The sequence below is a fragment of the Phyllostomus hastatus genome, unplaced genomic scaffold (assembly GCF_019186645.2).
Source record: "Phyllostomus hastatus isolate PE091 unplaced genomic scaffold, TTU_PhHast_1.1 phas_contig_1162, whole genome shotgun sequence".
Taxonomy (NCBI): domain Eukaryota; kingdom Metazoa; phylum Chordata; class Mammalia; order Chiroptera; family Phyllostomidae; genus Phyllostomus; species Phyllostomus hastatus.
This window is the reverse complement of record NW_025333537.1, coordinates 3478030-3499684: the sequence shown is the minus strand read 5'-3', so window position 1 is coordinate 3499684 and position 21655 is coordinate 3478030. Positions and strand designations below refer to the sequence as shown.

General features: G+C 62.2%; 1 protein-coding gene across 6 annotated transcripts in view; it reads right to left on the bottom strand.

Annotated features, from left to right (window-relative positions):
• PXN (paxillin) overlaps positions 1-21655 on the bottom strand; it is a 46146-nt gene that overhangs the window by 8714 nt on the left and 15777 nt on the right. For 4 of the 6 annotated variants that reach the window (XM_045842085.1, XM_045842040.1, XM_045842059.1 and 1 more), the window contains exons 2-6: positions 2948-3174; positions 2548-2663; positions 1983-2119; positions 1683-1884; positions 739-874 (exon numbers count right to left, since the gene is read on the bottom strand). In XM_045842085.1, the coding sequence (XP_045698041.1) occupies positions 739-874; positions 1683-1884; positions 1983-2119; positions 2548-2663; positions 2948-3174 (818 nt within the window). Of the gene's footprint in view, positions 1-738; positions 875-1682; positions 1885-1982; positions 2120-2547; positions 2664-2947; positions 3175-4685; positions 4859-21655 lie in introns of those variants that run through there. The other 2 variants (XM_045842068.1, XM_045842076.1) reach the window with 2 other exon arrangements.

The window sequence follows — 21655 nt, the reverse complement described above, 5'->3', positions numbered from 1 at the left end:
CATGCACCAAAGTCATGCACCCACATGGAAGGTGCAGTCAGCAACTGCTGGAGAGTCGGTCAATATTAACCCCCATGGAGGCCCTGCATCTTCTCATAACACATCTCTGGCCTGGCCGGCCTGGGGAGGCCCCGGGGAGGGGGGAGGGGCCGCGCAGGGAGCCACAAGCGGGACTCGCCCAGTAGCCTGAGGAACTAGGTTTCCCACAGACAGAGCTTGCGGGGGATTGAGAGGCCTGTGGAGGAAGAGTGGGTGGGAAAGGAGGCTGGAGAGGGAGGTGTGTGGACGCAGGGGCCATGGGCAGAAAGAAAGGATGTGATGAGGACAGCCAGCGTGGGAGTGGGGCTCCAGGGCAAATGACTTCTCAGGCACAGGATCCCAAGTCCCACATGACCCAGAAGAGAATGCCCACCCCCACCAAGACCAGCCGTCAACACAGGGCCCTTTGTCCTAGCCTCCTGACCCCTGCCCTGGGTGGCTGGAAGCCGGGAGCACCCCGAGGAAGGAATGTCCCCGCTGAGCACTTCTCTGCCTTCACAGGACCGGAGGCGGCTCAGTCCCCACCAGCCGGGCCCGGCCCCCCCCCCCATTCCCTGGCAAGGCCGGGGCACGGCGGGGTCCCCAGCTCAGGGCAAGACACCCAAGCCCAGGGGCTGCGTGCCAGCTCCTCACACTGAGGTGTGGGAGGAGGAGGACGGGGGAGACACGGGGCAGGAAGGAGGAGGAGCCTCGGGGCACCTTGAAATCCGACAGGGAGGCCATCAGCTCATCCAGCTCCCTGGTGGCAGAGGAGGCCGAGATGCGCGTCTGCTGCTGGCTGGGGGTGACCCGCTGCGGGCTGCTCATCTCGCCCTGGTTCACAGTGATGGCGGGGCTGCAGTGGGGGGGGGGCGGGGGGCATGACATCAGCAGGGATCCCAGAGTCCAGCCCCGTGCTCCCCCAGCGCGGCCCTCCCCGAGCCTCCGGAGAGCAGCACGTCAGCTCCGACACTGGGATCCCGCCCCCCCGACCCCCCACCCCAGGGAGGCCTGGCAGCTCCTGGTCTCTTCGGGGAGAGAGGGGGTTGCGGTCAGCCAGGGGAAGGGTCCAAAGGTGAGCCGGCACGGGAGAAGAGAGGGCTGCTCAAAGGACAACGTTCGCAGGTAGACGCTCAAGTTCAAGCGTGCCGGTTAAATGAGCCCGAGCACCCTGTGCGCACTGAGATCGCCCTGACGACAAGGTCACACTGAGAAGAGCCAACGCTCAGACAGCACTCGCCGGCCACCTCACCTGCTACGAGCCAGAATGCGGGGCTGCGTCTCACCCTACTGAGGCCGGCGGCCTCATCCCCGCGGTCCCACGCCCCTGACCCCATTCTACAGATCGAAAAACTGAGACTTGAGAGAGGCACTTAACAAGGGCAGAGCCAAGGTCTGGGACCCCGCTGTGTGGCCCCTAAATCTGTGCTGACGGCCACCAAGCTACAGGCGCCCTCGGCAGGCACGGCGGCTCTCTTCTGGCGGGTGGTGGCAGGCGGAGGGCGGGAGCGGTGTCTCATCGCTGCGTGACTCACACCACCGCCCTCCCCGGGTGCCTGGGGCGGGGCCCGGGAGACGACAGGCCCTCGCGGAGGGGAGAAGGGGTGACTCGGGGGGCCGAGCGGGCGGACCCCGGAGCAGGGGCGCGCCCGGGGGGCACTCACACGGGGCTGGGCACCGAGCTCTCCAGCTCGTCCAGGAGACTCTCCACGCTGGGCCGCACGTCCTCTAGGCCGCGGCCCCCGTTCCGCTTCGGCTTCTCTTTCATCGGGGCCCCGGCTTTGATGCCCAGCAGGCTGTTATTCTCGGGGACGCCGTAGTGGGGGCTGAGGGCCCCGGGCAGCGGGGGGCTGGAGTTGGCCTCGTCTTGGGAGGGGGAGAGAGAAAGACACTCAACCCCGAGCCCTCCGGGGGAGCCCTCCTCTGGGGAGCGGGCAGGCCCCGCCCCGGAGACCCGGCCCCACCTGTGGGGAAGCCCGGCGGGTTGTGCTGCACGGCGTTCAGCTCCAGCAGCAGGCGGTCAAGTTCAGAGAGGTTGCTGCCCAGGGAGGAGCTCATCATGGTAGGCGAAGGCTCGGCCGACTTCTGCTTGTTGGGGAAGCTTTGAGAGACAAAGGGGAGATCACGCTGAGATATGCTCCCCAGCTCGGGCGCCCCCCAAAGTCTCCAGGAGGGCAAGGCGGAGGAGACATGGCGTCTCCGCGGCAAGAGGGCTGAGAGTGGGGAAGGGATGTGGTGAGGAGAGGGGAGGAAGGAAGTCTTGCCTCAACTGCCCCACTGCCCGGGGTGACGTAACAGCTGGTGTGTGTGCATGGAAAAGGCGGCGGGGGGTGGGGTGGGGGACAGCGACAGGGCCTCCAGCCAGTCGAGGGGCACTATGGGCTCACCAGGAGCCTCGGGGACGTCTGTGGTTCCGTCCAGGGACCAGGGAGGCAAAACCTCCTCAGGACGGCGGCCATGCCTGAGCCCTGGCCAGGCCCCAGGCTTCCCGAGCAGGAGGAGGCACGAGGGCAGGGGCCGGGGCAGTACCTGTAGACGTGTTCCTCCTCGCCGGTGCGGGGACACGGAGGGCCGGCGCCGTCCTGGGGGATGCAGGCGCTGGACGTTTTGGCACCGGAGCCGGACACAGGCGGCGGGGACTGAGGCTGCAGGAGGGAGCGTGCTCAGAGCCTGCCGGGGCACCCCCAGAAGGCTGCTTGCTCCCAGGCAGTCTCACCAGGGAGTTTCCAACACTGACTGGAGGCAGGTGATTAACGCTCGGTCACTGCCCCCCCCCCCGTGGCGTCTGGTGGGGAGGGCCAGAGGTCCCCTGGCCTTCTCCCCTTCCTTCCCCTGAGCCCGCTATTCCCCTGGCTCCCCACGCCGCAGCCAGATCAGCTCCTTCAGCCGCAAAGGCCTCTGGGAGCTTCGGCCTCTCGCCCCCACCTACCTGCTGGTGGATGAACCGGGAGGCGCTGGGCTGCCACTGGTCTAAGGGGTCAAGGAGCGCACCGTTGAGGGCCTCGCTGGACGGTGGGGGAGGGACGGGGGGCGGCACGGCAATCTCCTGGTACGTGTGGTTTCCAGTTGGGTAGGAGTAGGGGGTCTCCTCAGACAAGAACACGGGCCGCTTGGAGATGTGGGAGGTGGTGGACTCCAAGTCCTCCAGCAGGGCGTCTGCGGAGAAAGGGCCCAGGGAGTGGGTAAGAAGCAGGGACCCCGGGAACTAACTCCCCGAGGGCCACGGCCTCCCTGCCTGCCCCTGCCCCGCCCATGGGAGAAATGACTAGCCTCGGGTCAGGGAGACACCAGCCCGGCCCAGCCCGGCTAAGAACCAGCTCCCAAAAAAGCGGCTCTCTTCACCCCGACCCGAACTGAGGGTGCTCTGGGGGTTTCCTGGAGCTGGCCTTGAGGCTCTCCTACCTCTGGGAGTCAGGTACCTGCGTTCCCTCCGGAGAGGGACAGGGCCATGCAGCTGGCTGGCTGCGAGTCAGAAATGCCTGCCCGTGGCACTCAGGGCCAGGCGGGGAGAACGGGTGGGAGGGGCCCCACGTCACTGGGAGGGGCCGGGCAGGGCCAGGTCTCACTCCATTTCCAAGGGCCTAAGCTTTCTCAGCTTCCACAGTGGGGGAGCCCCTGGGGTGGTACCTGCCTTCTCGGCCACCTAGAAGCAGAACCCCAGGCTCCGGGCTCCTTGAGGTGTGTGGGGAGCTGGGGGCTGGGACTAGGCTGGTGCAGTGTTCCCTACCTCCCTGGACCAGCCAGGGTGGAGTGCAGTAGGGGGGTGGGGGGGGGGGGCCCCTGCAGTGGCAAGACTGCTCGGTAGGCTGTTTCTGTGGAAGCCTGGCAAGCAGCCCGGCCCCAGAGGCTCCAGGGCCCCCCTATTCTGCTTTTACCAGCAGCAAAGGAGCTGAATCGGCCCTCGGGTGCTGGCTTCTGTTGCTCTGGCACGGGGCGGACACCGGAGGGGCGCTGGAATCCAGCCTCCAGACAAGAAGGGCACAGCAGGAGGGGCAGGGGTAGCAACTGCGGACCTCCTCTCTCCTCACCCCTCCCCTCACCGCTCCCTCCCTGGACCTCCACCAGCCCCACAACCAGAGAGCCTGGCCCCACGCCACACCTGCATTCCTGCCACGCTCAGGGGCTTGCTCACTCACTCACCTCTCTGGTGACCTACTGGGGACTCAGTCCCTGGCCCTTGGGATAAGAACATGAGAAAGCAGTGGCTGCACTTACTGCCATTTCCTACTGATGGGCACTAGTGGCAGGCAGCGTTGGGCACTTTCGCATTCCTGATCCTTCTACTGCCCCACAAGGTGGAATTCTGACCCTTCCTTCACAGATGGGGAAAGCAAGCGATGTGGTGGGACTCGCCCCGGATCACAAGGCCAGTGACCGACTGGACAGCCTGACTCCTCAGAAGCCCCGAAGCCCAAAAATCTGGCCTTGGAGAGGCTGCTGTGAGCACCAGGTGATGCCATAGTTAAGGGGTACAACCTCCCAAAGGACGGGGCCCACGCTGTCAGGGCTGCCAGCCGGATCCCTCCTTGCGGCCCCGGCCCCCACCCCACCCTGGCTTTAAGACAGTGACAGGGAAGCAGGGCCCTCACTGGGCCCTGGTCTGAAGGCCGCCCCCTCCTCCCGGCTGCCTGCCTGGGTCTCCTTCCCCCCAGGCCGGCCACACCTACCGCTGGCTCCTACCCAGTAGCTCAGAGGGGAAGCCTGCTCCCAGGCCCCGGATCCCAGGCCCCGCAGCCCAGCCCCGATCTCCTGACTCCCGAGGAAGGTCAGTCCGGCAGCCTCCTCCCACTCCAGGTCCTTTGGAAGAGATCTGACTTCCTCCCTCTGGCAAAGCGGAACTAGGCTGAGTCGGTGTCTAGGTAACAGCAGAAAAGGAACCAGCGTCCGGGGCCAAACCCAGTGGCCTCTCCACTGCCACACCTGCCAGCCTGGCTTCACGCAGAGAGAGTCCCTATTTTCTCTGGCCCAGCCCAGCAAGGGTGGGGCTTCTCTTTCTTCCTCATGGGCGGAGTCAGACGGGAACCCCCGCAGGGCTCCCCAGAGCGGGCAACCAGCGCAACCTAAGGGGGTGGTGGCCGGGGCAGCGGCCGTGCTTGAGCCCTCACCACATGCCAGGAGCTCTGCCCGGTTACCTCTCTCTCAACGACACTAGTTCGGATGGTAAGGCTGAGGCTCAGCGGCCAAAGCGAGTTGAAGTGACACAGCTTGGACAAGAACTTGGGTTTCTTGGGCCCCAAACACTCAACAGAAGACAGAGGGTCAACCTTCCCCGTCAGACCGTCTGAGCCAGGGACGCCAGGCCCTCTGCGTGTAACACCTTCCCGCGTCCCTCACGGAAGCGGTGACACGGCTCTCAGGTGGGCTTATTGGTTTATGGGCTGGATTCTGGTTTATGATTTCAACGGGCCCTTCCAACACGGATACACCTGGTGGTCTGAGGGCAGAGTCCTGGCGTGCAGAGACAAAAGAGCTGAAGTTCTGGAGTTGACCCAGAGCTGAGTTCCAGCCCCGGCTGCTCTCTCCATCATCCGTGGCCACGCAGCAAAATCACGTAGCTAAATCACGCAGCTTCCCTGAGCCTCAGTCTCCCCAGTCAGCTGGTGCGGCTTACACGGGACAGAGGCTCCAGCACACACAGGGAGTGCCGACACCAGCTCTCATTGGCTTTGTGGAATTCAGAAAAATAACCTTCCTTCCAACAGATGAGGGTAGGATGCAAAGCACTGAGTTCTCCTACGACGTCGACGGGTAGGGTGCGGGCAAGGCACGGACAGGGCGGCCTTACAGAGAATGGCGAACTAATATAGAAACACTGACAGGGAAATACGTGTGGACGTCGGGGAAAAGGCACATCGTTTTCCAAACTTCTGAATGGGCGCGAGGAACCCCAGGGAGGCCACGCAGTCACAGGGTCTGCGGTGTGGCTTCCTTCTCTCGCACCACCCTTCGTCTGTGCTCAGAGAGTAGACGGGGTGTGGCGTCACTGTCCCCCCAAACCCTCTATAAAACCTTGGGGGAGAGAGCTGGGAACACAGGAGGCAGCCGCGGAGCACACTCTGACCACCGCAGTGCACTCCTCTGGGTGCGGGGGCCTGCCATCTCCCCCCCCCCGCGGCGGCTGTACGGGGGTCACAGGTCAAAGTTTCCTTCCAAGTTCAGCCAACTCCTCTGCTTGAGTCAACAGAGGTGGCGGAGGGAGGACCGCAGAGAGGAGTCCGCCTGCAGGCAGCGCCCCGGAGGGAGAGGGCCCCCGGTTCTCAGTTACAGCCGCTGCCTGAACCCACCCCCTAAATACCCTAGCGGTAGGCTCAGAGGTTCCCCCAACCCAGACCCCAAAGAAGGCGTCCAGAAAAGGGGGCCGAGGGGAACACAGGTGTGGTAACGAAAGCAGGCAGGGCTCACTCTTCGGGCTAGGGAAGGCCGCCAACCTCCTCAGCGTCTCCCCAGGCCGGGGACCCTCCCAGCAAGCCAGAGCCACCCGGAATGCCCCCAGTCCAGCTCCGGAAGGAAGCTCTCCCTGGGGCCTCCCAGCCCCTTTCTGGAGGAAACCACCTAGATTCTGAAAACTTTTTGCCTCTCTGGGCCACGTGAAGAAGGCCCTGGCACTTCCCTTCCAACGTCTGTGTGGAGAGAGAGGTTCTCCTCTCCGAACTGGGGGCCAAGAGGGGCAAGGACCCCGCGTGCCAAGTCTCCAGCCAGCCAAAAGCCACTCAGCTACACCCTGGCGGCGAAGGGGTGTAGACCTTCCGCTGCTTCCCGCCAGAGGGCGCTATTGGCCCACCGGCTCCCTGCCGCCGGGAGTAACCGAAGGTAACCTCGCGCAATCACGGAATTTCGGGCTAAGGAAGCCCCGGCAGCCCAGCGCCCCCCCGCCCCCACTCCCAGGCCCAGGGTAGGATTCAATACCGGGAAGCTGGGCTGAGCTGGAGGACCAGAGCAGAGTCCAAGGAGGAGCAAGAGGCGGGCTGGGTGCCAAGCCTCCGGCCCATGCCTGCGGCACACTATCATTTGAAGGTGCGACCGGAGAGTGACGCAGCTGCGGAGCTCCACAGGACTCGCCCTGGCTGCAGGCCCTGGCTGCCAGCACCGCCCCCGCAGATGCACCCACGGCGGTGCCTGGCCTCGAGCAACGCTCAGAGCAGCAGCGGCTTCAGGCCCTGGACTCTGCCCAGCTGCACGGAGCACTTGGACCAGGCGGAGAACAGGCCTTACCCCGGTCCCAGCCACTGAGCCATGGTGCGTAATCCTGAGTGCCTGTTGGGCGCTACCGGATCTGCAGACGCGAGTGGGTTACACACAGGTGCCAGGCTCATTGCCTCTGGAGGGGACCGAAGGGCAGGGCCCAGCTGCCTGCATTCCAAGGCCAACCACCCCAAGCGTTCGGGACAGAGGAGGGAGTCCTGGGGGAGACACTCATCCTCCCAAGGTTGGGCATGCCCCCGGACTCTGGCTCTGGGGACTCGGGCTGACCCGCTGACACATGGCACCCGATAAGTTAATGAGAATCAAAGAATCCTCTCCATCTCTAACTTCGACTAGTGTATAAAAACAGGTCAGAGCTCTTTAACAAGACTGGCCTGCCTCTTCCTCCTCCCACCCAAGCTCTAGCCACTCCTCAGTCTGCGATAAAGACTATCAAGAGGTCTAGAGCTGAACAGGCACCGAGGGAGCGAGATAAAGGTCCGTCCAGGATCGTGTGTGCGCGCGCGCGCGTGTGTGTGTGTGTGTGTGTGTGAGAGAGAGAGAGAGAATCCTGAGCCCGTCCCTCTCCCCAGGCTCTGAGCACACTAAGCTGTTAGAACTCCCACGGGGGGATTCCGAGTCACACGGACTCAGCTCAGTGGCTGAGCTGCCCAGCGGGGCTACTTAGCTGTTCCCGTGTCCCGGTGTTCCTGTCTGTCGGACGGGAATCCCACCCCTTACTCACAGGAATGAGGATTACAAGAGAAAACAGATATCGAGTCCTCGCTCAGCACAGTGCTGGAGTAGGGCGCACACTCAGTACGTGGGCGTTGCTCAGCAGACAGCAGCTCCCCCCTCCCAGAGAGGTGGTTAGACCCGGAGGGGACAGAGAAAGCACCCCGCACCCTACCCCAGTCCTAGGGGCAAAGGATGCTGCAACCGTGGGCCAGCAGTTGGGGGCACCATTCTGGGGAAACCAGTCCCCCTGGAGAAGCCTCCCTAACAGATGCCCCAGCAGTGGGGCATCTTCGGGTCCCCGAGTCCTCACTGTCAGACCTGCCCCAGCGCTGGGCCCCTCCACGCTCCTCCCCTCGGCAGCCCCAGGCAGAACTAGGAGAGACGGGGTCCTCTGGCCACCCGAAGACCCCACCTCGACAGGCCTAGGAGAGGCCCACAGCGAGAACAAGATGTTTTTCAAGACTCGGTCACTCGCCTTCTTTCTGCAGGCCGGGTTAACTCAGCTCTCACCGCCCCCGGCAGGGGCTGCCAGCTTCCTGAGGAACTGACAAGCAGAAGGAAGGAGCAGCAACAGCGTCCAGAGAGCCGCAGCACGGGGCTGCCGGAGCGCAAGGGCCGTCCCCACAGCCCGGGGCCCGCTGTCCATCCCGCACTTAGCACAAGACCGGGACTCTCAGAGAGGCAGCACCCCAGCTCAGCAAGGCCCTTCCCCGCAGGTCCTGGATCGGCCCAGCCTTCCGGCTGGTCTCTCTCACTGGGCTCAGACCTCTGAGCAAGGGAGGTCTGGGGCCCCGCTGCTGAGTGCCTGCTGGGTGCTGGTGGCCCAGAGTGTCAGAGCAGCTACCCGGCCTCCTCACTGCTGCCTGAGCTCAGGGACTGAAGCAGTGAGCAGGGCTGGGCCCTTCCTAAGGAAGGAGCTGTGTAAACAGCGGGGCCAGCGCCTGCGGATGGTCTCATCTCGGCCCCTTTCCTGAAACGCTTCCAGATTAGGAAGGAGAGCAGAAGGAAAAGACGGCTCTCCCCTCCCCCAGCCCCAAGCGCAGGAGCGCAGGAGCAGTCCGAGGTAATCCAATCCGCGGCAGTGGGGTACTTTTGCTCCGTGAGTAACTCCCCAGGAATGGGGAGCTGGGTATATTTATCCTGATAACTGTCCTGGGAGCAAAGGCAGACCTGTGGCCGGGAAGGGCCAATCCACAATTAGGCCAGATCTGCTCTCCCCCACCCAGCCTGGGGACCCGGGGCCTGGACACTGACTAGGAACTCAATCTCCTGGAGGGGACTTTCCTGCCAACTTGGGTTCTTGTCAACTGACTGTCTCCTCTCCAAGAATTCAGCTCTAGAGAGCAGAGGCCCTGTCTTGCTCATGCCATGGCCCCAGCAGCTAGAATGAATGGCTGACTGGCAGAGGGACCGCGAGGCGGGGGAAGGCAGGGAAGGAGCAGCAAGCACACAGGACAGCCAGGAGGCTACGAGTCCAGGCCCAGCCTGCTGGGTGCCCGTCCACAGGTCACACCACGCCTCTGGGTCGTCTTCCCCATCTGTAAAATGGGCAGAACCCAATTTGTCCCCCATTGCTGGTAGCAAGCTCTGAGGAAGAGATAACACAATTTCAGGTGAGAGTTACCGAACTTGTCTCAATCCAAGATACTGCTGCCCCAGGCAGGAACAGCCCTCCCTAAGGAGCTGGGCAGGAACCGATCAATCCAGAAGTGCCATCTGAATATGCAATAACCATGCCTGGAGGTTGTGAAGACGCAGCCGCCCTTCCCTTCCCTCGGCTGACTCATGCCTCACTCAGCAGGAACTGCCATTCTACCCTCTCGGCCCCGAAGGAAGTGCAGGCTTGGTGACACACCGGAAACCAGGGGAGAAGGCAGGGTCTTCCCATCTGCGGCCGAGGGAGGTGGGAGGCGGCCCGGCCCTTCCCGGGGCTGCCTGCAGGCGGTGGGACGTGGTTTCCTGTTGCCTCGGAGCCCCTCCTTGCAGGGCTTACACAACAGGAGTGTCCCGCAAGCTGGCTTTCTTTACTGGGGGCCTGGCCTGTGCCCAAGGTCACGGAGCACAAGTCACACAAGTAACTGGAGCCTCGGGAGAATAAAGGCGGAAAGGCAACGCCCAGAGGTCACCGTGAGTGCCAGGCAGAAGCCCGACCAAGCCAGGCCGCATTGGTACCTGGCACCCACCCAGGACCCCCCACTGATCAGGCTCCCAATCTGATGCAGCTCCAGGAGGTTAAGCAGCAGCAGGTGGGAGGAGCCGCCCAGGTTTACCCAGCGCCCCACCCCCACCCCCACCCTAGAGGCACAGGAACAGGTCCAGGCTGGCAGGAGAGCAGCCTCTTTTCTACTGCAAATAACTCATCTCCCAGTCCAGGACTGGCGGGCCCTACCCTCCCCCAGAGGTCCCAGAACACCCTGAACACATTTCATTGGTCAGATTTCGGCCACCTCTTCAGGTCACCCAGAGACTCCAGACTTTTTAAGGTCACGTCTGGGGCCCGTCTCCAGGCCCATCCACAGTCCCCTCCATGGGTAAAGCACGGCTCCACATGCAAAAGGACAGACAGCCTGGAACCCTGCAGCCTCAAGTGCTGGAACTCTCCTCAGCTCTCGCAAATCCGTCCGGTCCAGTCCTGCAGTCTGGGCTCTTCCGGGCGAGGCAGCCTGTTGCAGAGCAGCAGGAAGGCTCCATGGGCCTCTCACCCCCGGCTGGTCACCAGCAGGGGTTCGGAGAGGCTCAGAAGCGAGAGTCATTCACCCTACAGAGACCCGAAAGGGAAGTTCAAGAGTTTGCCCGCCGCAGCGAGGAGCTGTAGCCTTTTCACCGCTCGGTCGATTTCACAGCACTGGCCACACACCCACTCTCTGCCAGGTCAGTTCTAACCAGTGAACACAGCCCTCGGTGGCCACAGAGCAGGTCAGGGCCTCTTGGCCTCAGGGAGCTGGGTCATTTCCCTAGCTCTCTCTGGTCTGCCTGCGCCAGTTCTCCTACAGCACCCCTAATGGCTCCTGCATTTCACTGGTCCCCAAGTCGCCTCAATTCTTCCTGCACGAGGCCTCTCCCCCTCACTTTCCTCCCTTCCTTTTAGTAACAGGCAGGCGACAACCTGGACTGGCACCTGAGCCCACACTCGGCCCCTCCCCGAACTACTGGGCCGCAGCGCCCTGCTTGGGGCTCTCCACGCCCATCCAGCAGTCCGAATGTGTCGGACGCCCAACCGTTTTGCATGCGCCCCACCACCCGTCATTCTCGCCCCTCCCACTAGACGGCACACCCTCCGTGGACGGAGACCTCCCTCCCCTCACTGGATCCCCAGCACAAGCACCCGCACAGGCGGGCGGACGAATGTCAGATGAGGAGGAGTCACAGTGCTCTGCCACCCACAGCCCTCGCTGCCCCCAGGGTGAGACAGGAGCCCTGGGGCTGGCGTTCTGGTCTGCAGCTTCTCAGAACACGGCCCCGGACTAGTCTGCCGCTTCCTTGGGCCCCCTCACGGCAACCTGCCTCTCCAACCGAACTGGGCCCTGCCTTCCCTTCCCCGGCTGCCGGCCGCCGGCTGCCGAGTGCCTTGACTCACAACAGCGAGCGTGCCCGCCCCGTCCACCACCAGGATCTTCCTGCCTCCAGGGGGCAGATGGGGGCGGGGCACAGGAACGGGCTCAAGCTGAACCCAGAATACCTTCGGAGGATCCAATTTACTCGGGAGTGAGTAACTCAAACCACTGCCTTCACTTCAAACAAGCCCGGCTAAATTTAACTGTTAAATTAAAACAAGCAAGGTAATGGAGTCGAATGCGAAATGCACATGAACTGTAAGGTAAAGAAGTGAGGCTTCAAGGAGGCCTTTTGCACGTGCGCTTTGGGGAGCGATGGCAAGCAGCACCACAAAGCCACCGCTGTCCACACAAAGAGCCACCCCCGTCCAAACCGCAGGTCTGGCTCTCCGCTGGCACTGGAAGCAGGGACAGTAATGTGGCTGTGTACCCTGCTGGCACCTGACCGACATGGCAGTGTGGCAGAGTGGACAGAACCGGCCTCCAGGAAGTGAGGTGGGTGGGCAGGTTCGGGGCTCCGGCTCACCAGCCTGGGTGGCGATTTCCTAGACCGCTCTGGGCTCCTGTTCCTCAGACGCCTCATCGAGCACACAGTGAGAAATCAATGAAAATGCGTACGAAAGCCACCGTGAAGGCTGGGGAGAGCCTCCTCTGCCCTCCCACCGTGACACAGAGGAGACGGTAAATAAACCCCGTTACTGATTTTCATCTTCCTTTTGGGCCAGGGACCGAGGCCAAACATCTTGGGAGCTGAGACAAGTCCGTCACTAACTCGGGCCTCCTAGCTGAGCAAACCACTGACCTCACCCCTCCCTGCCTCGGGTTCATTCCAAGTCCTCCTCGGAGAACATCAGCTGAGCCCAGAAGCCTCCAGCTCGCTCCCCAGCAAGGACAGAGGCAAGAGAGCAGAGTGAGGAGGTGTCTGGGCTCCAGAGCCCACCCCCACCGCCACCCCAGCTCTGCTGCCTGCCGGGAAGTCACAGCTGCAGGAGCCCTGTGGCTTTGAACCCGGAGTCAGAAAAACAGAAGGAGCCGCCCAAGTTGCACGGAAGCTCTCAGCCCCCGCCCTCCCCAAGGAGGAAGCCCAGGAGAAGGCCACCTCTGCTCCTGCCGCTGAGGCTCCGGGCCCGGCAGAGGGCTACAAAGGGCCGACAGACAGGGCTGCGCGGCCAGAAAGCTCACACGGGGGAGGGGGAGGAGAGTGACATCATCCTTCCTGAGCCTCCACCAGGACCCTGGCGGCACCCCCATTTCCCAGATGCGGACACGGGCTGGGGGACGTCCAGGAAGTGCGCTCTGCAGGCAGGCGCGGCCCCCACGAGGACAGCTCTGCCCGGCAGCACGGCCTGTCTACTGTCCTCCCTCCACGGCCCGCGGAGAACGGCTGTCAACAGCCTTCCCTCCTGCTGCCTGTCGCCACTCTCCGGTCCCCAGAGTCCCGAGAGCAGTCCAAAAGGGCTGGCCGCGGGGTGCCTGTCCACCACTGCCTGAGCACCCTGGTTCTCATCCCGCTCCCCACCCCTCCCTTCTTCACCCTCCGCCTGAGGCGGGGCTCTGACCCACCGGTGAGCCCCCACAGGCGGCACATGGGGCTCTAGGAGAAGGCTGGACCTTCAAGTTCTAGGCCGAACTGCTGCTGTACGGTCACCGGTCACCATGCGTGCGTGTTTCCATCCTGTGACCGGCCTCGTCTGAGCCGCGAGGTGCAAGCCAGGGCAGCCCAGGCACGGACCTGCACCCCCACTCACAGCCACGGGCCTTCCTGCTGGGCAAGGGGCGGGCCTGCGCACAGAGGGGGTCGGTGGCTCCCCGGCCCCCTCGGGAGCCAGCAGAGGCAGCAGGTGGTCAGGACCCCGCTGGGAGAGGGACGGGGAGCAGCTCCGGCCCGAGGTGGAACCAGCCGGCCGTGAGGGGTGCCACCGCCCACCCGCCCAGCCGCTGGCCCTGGGCAAACGGTCATGAAGTGCCCACATCTGCAACTCACTTGCTTTTTTTTTATATTTTATTTATTTATTTTTAAAGAGAGAGGGAAGGAGGAAGAGAGAGAGAGGGAGAGAAACATCAATGTACGAGAGACACCCATCAGTGGCCTCTCGCATGCCCCTAGCTGGGGACCCGGCCCACAGCCCAGGCACAGGCCACCACTGGGAAGTGAACCAGTGACCTCGCGTCTGCAGGCCAGCGCTCAATCACGGCGCCACGGCGCCACGGCGCCACACCAGCCAGGGCACAGCTCATTTGCTTTTAATTTTGGAAGACAGACTGAAGGGGGAAAGAGAAAGCAGACTGAAGCAAGTTCAAGATTATCCCATGACCATCAGCCCCACACACGAGTGTTCCAATATGCTTGCTTTCTTTTCTTTCTAAGATTTTATTTATTTACTTTTAGACAGAGGAGAAGGGAGGGAGAAAGAAAGGGAGAGAAACATCAATGTGTGGCTGCCTCCTAATATGCCCCCAACTGGGGACCTGGCCCTCAACCCAGGCATGTGCCCTGACTGGGAATCGAACCCACAACCTTTCGGTTCACAGGCCAGTGCTTGATCCACCGAGCCACAGCAGCCAGGGCCCAATATGCCTTCTTGCACGAGAGAAAGAGCTCAGAAGTGCAGGGAACCCCAGGTGTGGCCTCAGGAAGAAGGACGGGCAGCGCACAATTCTCATCTGCCAGAAGTGTCGTGTGCAGCGCAGCTCCCTGCGCGACTCGGGTTGGAACCGCCGCCCGAGACAGGCAAGAGCCGGGAGACGGGCGGATGGGAGGGGAGAAGAGCCGGGGCCGGCTGCCCTCCGCGTCCCACAGTTGACCCTCCGTGACACTTTCGCTTCCCCAGCGGCGTGTGCACCACCCAGCCCTGGCCGTCTCAGCCCCACCAGTTCTGGACGTCAGCTGCTCAGTTCTGGGCAAGACGGAGTTCTCCCGGGGCCACGGGGCAGCTGGTGTCACATGGTCTGGCACCTCCTGAGGCCACGGGCACAGTGTAGGGAGGGCCCATCAAGTGCACAGGAGCCTGGAGCCTTTTCCCAGGCCCTCCCGCCCCTGCTCACCACCCCACCCACCCCCAGCCGCTGGTCCCCTGGTCCCGTGCTGGCAGGCCTGGCTGCCCTGAGGCCCTGGCAGGACGGTGTTGCTGATCTACAAAGGAAGGGTGCCTATGGCCACTGCCCTGAGGACACAAACCTCTTTTTTCTTTTTAAAGAAAGATTTCCTTCCTTCCTTCCTTCACAGAGAGAGAGAGAGGGAGGCAGAAGAGAGAGAGAAACACTGGTGTGAAAGAGAAACATCCATCAGTTGCCCCTTGTATGCACCCTGACCAGGGACAGAACCTGCAACCCACGCACGTGCCCCAACCGGGAATAGAACTGGTGAACTTGCGCTTTGCAGAACGTCGCCCAAACCACTGGGCCACCCCAGTCAGGGCACAGCTTTCGCAAGAAGCCCAGATCCTTGCCAACTCCCCGCACTGGGAAACCGGCCTCTTCCTAGACCGGGAGGGGGCAGATAGAGGCCGCAATCCTCATGGCCTTGGCTAACCAGAGTCACACCAAGAAACCACAAGAGAAAAGAACGAGGAAAGACCGACTTTTCTGAAACAAAGAGCGTCCAGAGAGACCTGGGCTGTCAGTGTCGCCGGCGGGGCTCCCGTGGAGGGGCACCACCGTGCAGAGGAGGACAGGGCGGGAACAGAACCAAGGCGAGACCCCGTCGTCTACCTGCAGGAAGCCCACCCACCCTAGAGCTGAGGCAGAGAGCCGGGCGGGCGGCAAGCCTCAAGGGGGAGCTGAGCGGGTGACCCGCGCCCTGGGGCTCACGCTGCAGAGAGGGTCCCCGGGCCCCAGGTTGGCGCGGTGCGACATGGCCTGGCGCGGTGCGGTGTGGCCAGCCAGTTACACCAGGAGACTGGAGGGGGCGGGGGAGGTGTCCACCTCAGTCCTAATTTGGATTTAATTGGAGGAGACACACTGGAGCTCTGGGAATTCACCCCAGCAGAACCAGGACAGATGGCAAGAGACTGCCCAGCCACAATGCCAAAGACACCACAGAGGACGCCCCCAAGGTACACACACACACAATATTCCAAAAATCGGTTTGGAAGTTGGATTGTAAATAGTGAGGCTGTCTTCTCAATAGAAGCAGTGCTTTGAGGGGGAGATCTGGGTGACCCCCAATGGCCCTCGGGGCCTGCAGTGTCTGCGTGGAGTGCTTTCTCGCTCTGAGGAAGCACAGCGCCTGCTCTGTGCCCCGCGGTGTGCTGTGCACTGAGGGGGCAGCTGCCCTGGACGCTGCTGGTCTAAACTTCCCAAGGATGGGCAGGCCCAGAAATCCTGTGCCTCTGTCCCCAAACAACTGTACAGAAAATGGGGGAGTCTCGTGTTTACCTTGGCAACCTCTGGTCGCCACGCAACTGCCAGTGGGGGCCGCCACCTCTGCTGCCGCCTCCCTCTGTGTCCACACAGGAAGCGGTCACCAAGGAAGTCGGTGGGCTGGTCGAGCGCCACCGGCTACTGCCCTCGCTGACACCACCCTTTTCTCCTTCTTAAAAGTGGAAGTCTCGGTCCTGGCCGGGTAGCTCAGTTAGTGGAAGCACTGTCCCCACACACCAAGGTTGTGGGTTCGCTCCCTGGTCAAGGCAAATATAAGAATCAACGGTGAATGCATCCATAAGTGCAACAGCAAATCCATGTTTCTCTCTCTCTAACTCTCCTTTCCTCTCTCTCTCAAATCAACAAATTAAAACCCTTTTTAAAAAGTGGACGCCTCTGCCCCTATCCACCCCTCCACGCTATGCCCACAGTCTACTGTCTTCTTCTGTAGGCACTGCCCTTGAGGGGGGTCGCCTGCAAGCACGGGACGGGGGCGGGGGGGGGGGGAGCGCCTGGCCCCCTGCACTGCCTCACTCCTCACCCAGCTGGGGTAAGAGGAGTCACATATCTCTGGCTGGGAACAATGGCCCCTGGGGACAAATTTCAAAACACAGGCACCAAGAGCTGCCACAAGACTCTCCCCAGTGTCCGGGGTCCTCTGAGGGAAGCTCCCAGGGGCCGCGTGCACCCTCAGGGCCAAGGGCAGCTCGGTGTGGAGTGGCAGACAGCAGGAAGTGCCGGTGGCTGCTGCTAGCGGTGGCCCCGGGGAGCTGGTGGCAGAGCCCAGGCTGCTCAGGCCCGTGAGCAGTGACAGCCAAGTGCGCACTCTACCCTCCCTTCCGCCTGGTGCTGCAGGTCCTTCGCTTCCCACCCTCCCTTCTCGCTGAAATAGGAATTGTAAGTGGTTATAGGCCGGCTCGGAGAAACCTTCCAAGGCCTCTTTCAGCAATGAACTCCAATTCTTCTCTTCCCACAGGGGACTCTACAGGCAGCGGGACCAAGGGAGGGAGTGAGTGAGGTGAGGGAGGCCGTCAAGACTGCGAAAGAGGTCACCGGCCTGAGCCCTGCAGACTGACCCCCACCCCGGCCACCTGGATGTGTCTGTGCTCTGTTAGTCTTAAGAAATCAGGGGATTTCACATGAAAGCCAGGATTTCTGGCTTCACAGGAGCAGTCAGAAGAGCCGGCCATGCTGGTCCACGTGCCTGAGGGGCAGCCACTGGCCACAGCACAAAATCTAGGTCCCTTCCTGTCCGGCCCACTTCATCCATGCACAACGCCTGCCTGCCTGGCCCCAGCAGGTTTGCAACATAGTGTGGCGTGGACTTTGTAGTTGAACTGGACGACACCGCACCTCTTTGAGCTCAGTGCCCTCATCCACAGAAGAGTGTAGTAACAGCCCCCACACCACCGGGTTCCCAAGGCTTATTTGCTCAAGCCGTCCGGAGGACCGAGTGAGATAATGAACCTAAAGCAGGCCTGGCGTATCACAGGCACGTGGTCCATATGTATCATTAGTGCCTGCCTCACCAGGTGACTCCAGGTGACGTCCCTGACCACCTGCCCCAAGGGGTAAAAGAGCACCCAGCACAAGCCCTGAGCAACTGCGGAGGAAGTGCTCTGAAAGGTGCCAGGTGGGGGGCCCAGCTCTGGCACACTGTGCCCCCCCATTTGCTAATATACCAGGACTGGACCGCTGGTCCCTGCCCACAAGGTCTCGGTGGGTAAAAAGCTGACAGGCTTGTGCAGGACCCAACTAAAACTGATCTCTCTCCCCGGCTTCAAAGCCATGCCCAAGTTCAAAGGCTTGCCAAGCGGAAGCATCCAGAGGCCCCTGTGCCCGGGGTGTGGGGAGCTCAGCACACAGAGCCAACGGGAGGGAGGGCACTGCCGGTCCTCCTGGAGGTCCGGTCCAAAGGCCAGCCTCCCCGCCCCCAGCGCCATCTGCTCTGGCAACCGCGCTGCAAGGGAAAAGCCCGGCGACAGGCCAGCGTGGTCCTTGCTGTGCCTGCCCGCCCAAGGTCTCCGACTCCTGCTTCTGCCGAGGGTTCAGCCTCTGGGGCAGCACTGACATGGGCCACCCTGGACTCACTCCACGGGCAGCCCGAGGTTCTGCGTGTCAGACAGGACAAGCGCCAGCTTGCACTTGGCCCAGCAATCCCACCCCCGCTGACTCAGCTGAGCTCCCCACCCGCGGGCACGAGGGTTCCTCACCCCCCTTTCCAGAGCAAGGGAGGCGGACAGCCAAGGCGGTGGGAACCTGGCATCCACGGAGGACCCTCTCGGGACTGTGCGGGCCACCTGCGAGGTCTCGCAGAACGGCGTGCGCGTGTCCCTGCAGCACTGCACTGGGGAGACGGGTCGGCTTCAGGGCCCAGGGGGCCTGGGAGTCCGCAAAGGGAAACGGCTGCCGGGACAACACCAGCAGCTCACCGGTGGGTCCACTGGAGACAAGTCTCATCACTCGGGGCCGAAGCAGCCTCCCCTCGGCCTCAGGCCCAGGGACCGAGGTTTCTGGAGTGGGCCTGCTGGGCGGGACGCCGGCAGCACACACCCTCCTCTCCAGCAGAGCTGCCGCCCAGGAGGGCGCACGCAGCGAGCGGGCACCGCCTCCCTTAGTGTCCAGGGCCCCCCGTGAAGAAGGGCGAGCGCCACACACCTGTACCCGTCCCAGTCCCACCTGCCTCCTCCAGTCCCTCCCACCCTCTCTGGTGCCGCATCCTTGCCAGTGGCGTCCCCAGCAGTGCTGGGCACGGGGGAGACAAAGACGCGGCGTCTTCCCCAGGAAGCACTAAGCGGGGAGACTGTCCCGAAAGGCAGGGGGAGAGGAAAGGTGGGGCCTCCCCGGCAGAGGAAGGAGCAGAGGCAGAGGTGAGGCGCAGCCTGGCGGACAGAGGGGCTGGAGCTCAGGGTATAAGCCCCAGCTTGGTGGAAGGGGAGTCAGGGACCCAGGGCCGGCGGTAGGGCCCGGCCTTACAAGGGCAAGCCCGGGGAAGCTGCCGGCCAGCCAGCAGGCAAGGCCAGGCTCGTGTGTCAGACCGCTGGGGCAGCGAGTGCGGGAGAGGCGGGGAGGGGTGGGGCCGGGCCGGAGGAAGACCAAGAGTCACAACGCTCTAAATAAACCTGGCTAAAACCAACGAGACCTGGTCACTGGGTGGCTGTGGACAGAGAGGGAGGAGCGCAGGATGCCTCCCACGTCTGCTTCCTGCGAGAGGACGGAGCAGGCCCCCGGTGAGACGGGGAGACACGGGGGGAGCTGGAAGGGAAGAAAGTGCACGGGAGGGTGACGAGGGCAGCAACGGAGGCCAGGCCGACCACCGGACCACACAGGCCGGGGCCGGCTTTTCTTCCCCGGCCACGTCGCCTAGGAATCTCCCGGGGCCCAGAAAGCGGCGGTTTGGGACACGATACAGGGCTGCCACTCCAGCCTGCTCTTCCCTCTGAGAGCAAGTGGTCCTTCCGGCCTGGCCTCGGGGGCATGGAGCCCGGCACGGCATGCTGCCAGCTCCAGGCATCTCGGAGTGCGCAGGATCACCTGGGGTCCCGCCGTCCGACCCTGCAGCCCAGTGCTAAAGTCTGCCCCTCCCCCGACAGCTCCCCTCCAGGAGAGGGGTCAGGCCAAGCCCCATGATCAAAAAGCAAGTTCTGGCTGGTGTGGCTCAGTGGATTGAGTGCCAGCCTGAGAACCAAGAGGTCACAGGTTCAATTCCCAGTCGGGCACATGGGGGCTGGGTCCTCAGTGGGGGGCATGCAAGAGGCAGCTGAACATTAATGTTTCTCTCCCTTTCTCCCTCCCTTCTCCTCTCTCTAAAAATAAAATATTAAAAAAAAAGTTCTTCCTGACAAATGAGCACGGGGGATGGTGGGAGGGGGGTGGGAAAGGAAGGGGACTCACCATGCACCCTCCACCTCCTGGCGAGTCCAGGACAATCTCAGAAGCCTTGGGGAAATGCCCTTCAGAACTGGCCCGGGGTCCCAGCCCCGCGGACCCAGGAAGAGCGTAACAGACAGAGCTCAGTATCTGATGGGAGGATAACGGAAGCCCCAGAGGGAAGCCCCACCTCAGTTGTTACACCAAAGCCACCCCCAAACCGTCCGTCGTGCCGCTGAGGAAGTAAAGGCTGGCCACCACCGTGCAGGGCCCCGCGGCTCAGGCTGAGTTTCACGGTGAAACCACGGGGAGGGCACGGTCGCAGCCCCCAGCCGGTGAGCTTGGTGCGCACACAGGAGCCTCCTGCGCACACAGGAGCCTCTCCGCCCAGGCCGCCTTCCTGTCTCCCTGCCGGGCAAGTCCTCCCTTTTCCCTTGAGACTGGTCACGGCTCAGCTTCCTCGCGTGCAACGTAAGGATAAAAAGATCTGCCTTGCCCACCTAAAAAACGGGAATGTGTAGTTTCTGTTCTGGAGGCCTCTTCTGCGAGAGAATCCCAAATCTTACTAGGGAAATGCTTACTGACGATATAAAGGATGACAGTTTAGGGCTTTTTCTAAATGTCAAGATTCCAATTAAGATGCACAACAGAGAGTCAGTTGAAGGTACCATTTCTTCCAGGAAGCCCTCCCTGACCACATTCCCAGCACAGGGTTCAAGACCCCTTTCCTCTGAGTTCCCAAAGCACTGCCCACTTCCTCTGAGAACACACATTACACTGGAAGAAACTGTCTGCACAGATGCCTGTGTCCCACCAGCCTGTGACAGCTCAGCAAGGGGGTGTGGCTTCATTATCTACCTTCAAGTCTTCCAACAGGGTGGTGCCTGGCACACAGGTGCTCTGCAGACAACGATGGGGTCAACACCCCCCACCGAGCCCATGTGCTGCCGAGATCTGCCCCCCGGCCCGCCCACTACACACAAGCCACCTCTGGTCTCCGCAATGGCTCGCCACAGGCAAACCACCGTGGGCGACAGCCACACACGAGAACACACAGGGGCCAGGCCCTCCCTGCTCCTCTGACCCAGAAATCCCCTCGGCTGTGACGTAGTTCACACCACCCCTCCCCAGCCTGCACCACTCCTACCCGTAGGGGAAAAAAAAAATATATATATATATATATATACACACACACACACACATATATATATATATATATATATATATATATATATATCAAAGGAATACGCCACAAGACTTTGCGGCCAGAGCACAGCAGCCCCCTGTGGGCACCTAAGGTTTAAACTCACTGTGTGGCCTGTCTGTCTCCCTCTAGGCGGGGGCAGTCAGTGAGGGGGGGCGAGGCCCACAGGAGTAAGGCAGCGGCAGGGAGTCTGGGTCCCAGGCAGAACCAGGACCAGGGACGGGACGGCACTTGCACTTGTGCGGGAGAAGGAGGCGGAGGAGGAGAGGCATCAGCAGGCCCCCGTGTCTCGCCAGCTCATCTGGTCACACCTCTCCGCGTGGGGCAGGGGAGGCAGGGGACGTGAGCTGGCACAGGAAGATTTTTCTGAAACGTGTGTCACCGGAATGTGTCAGCAACACCAGCCGGGGGCTCTGCGGCCGGGGGAGGCCGGGAGCATCACAACCACCAGGACTGACTGAGCCACAGGGAGACGGACAGACGGACGGAACCACAGAGCACGGCACGCACCCGAGACCCGCGGTGCCAGGGGAAGCTGGCCAGGGGAAGGAGGAGGAAGACGGGATTTGGAAGAGAAACTGAAAGGGAGAAGAAGGTAAAAAAATAATGTTTTGCAAACTTTTTTGCTCATTTCTTTCGACTTTAAAAGGCCCTTTTTACAAAGAAACAAAGGATGCCAAAAATAGTAAATTTGTGGGTAAATATAAAAGGCTAACAATGTGGTCTG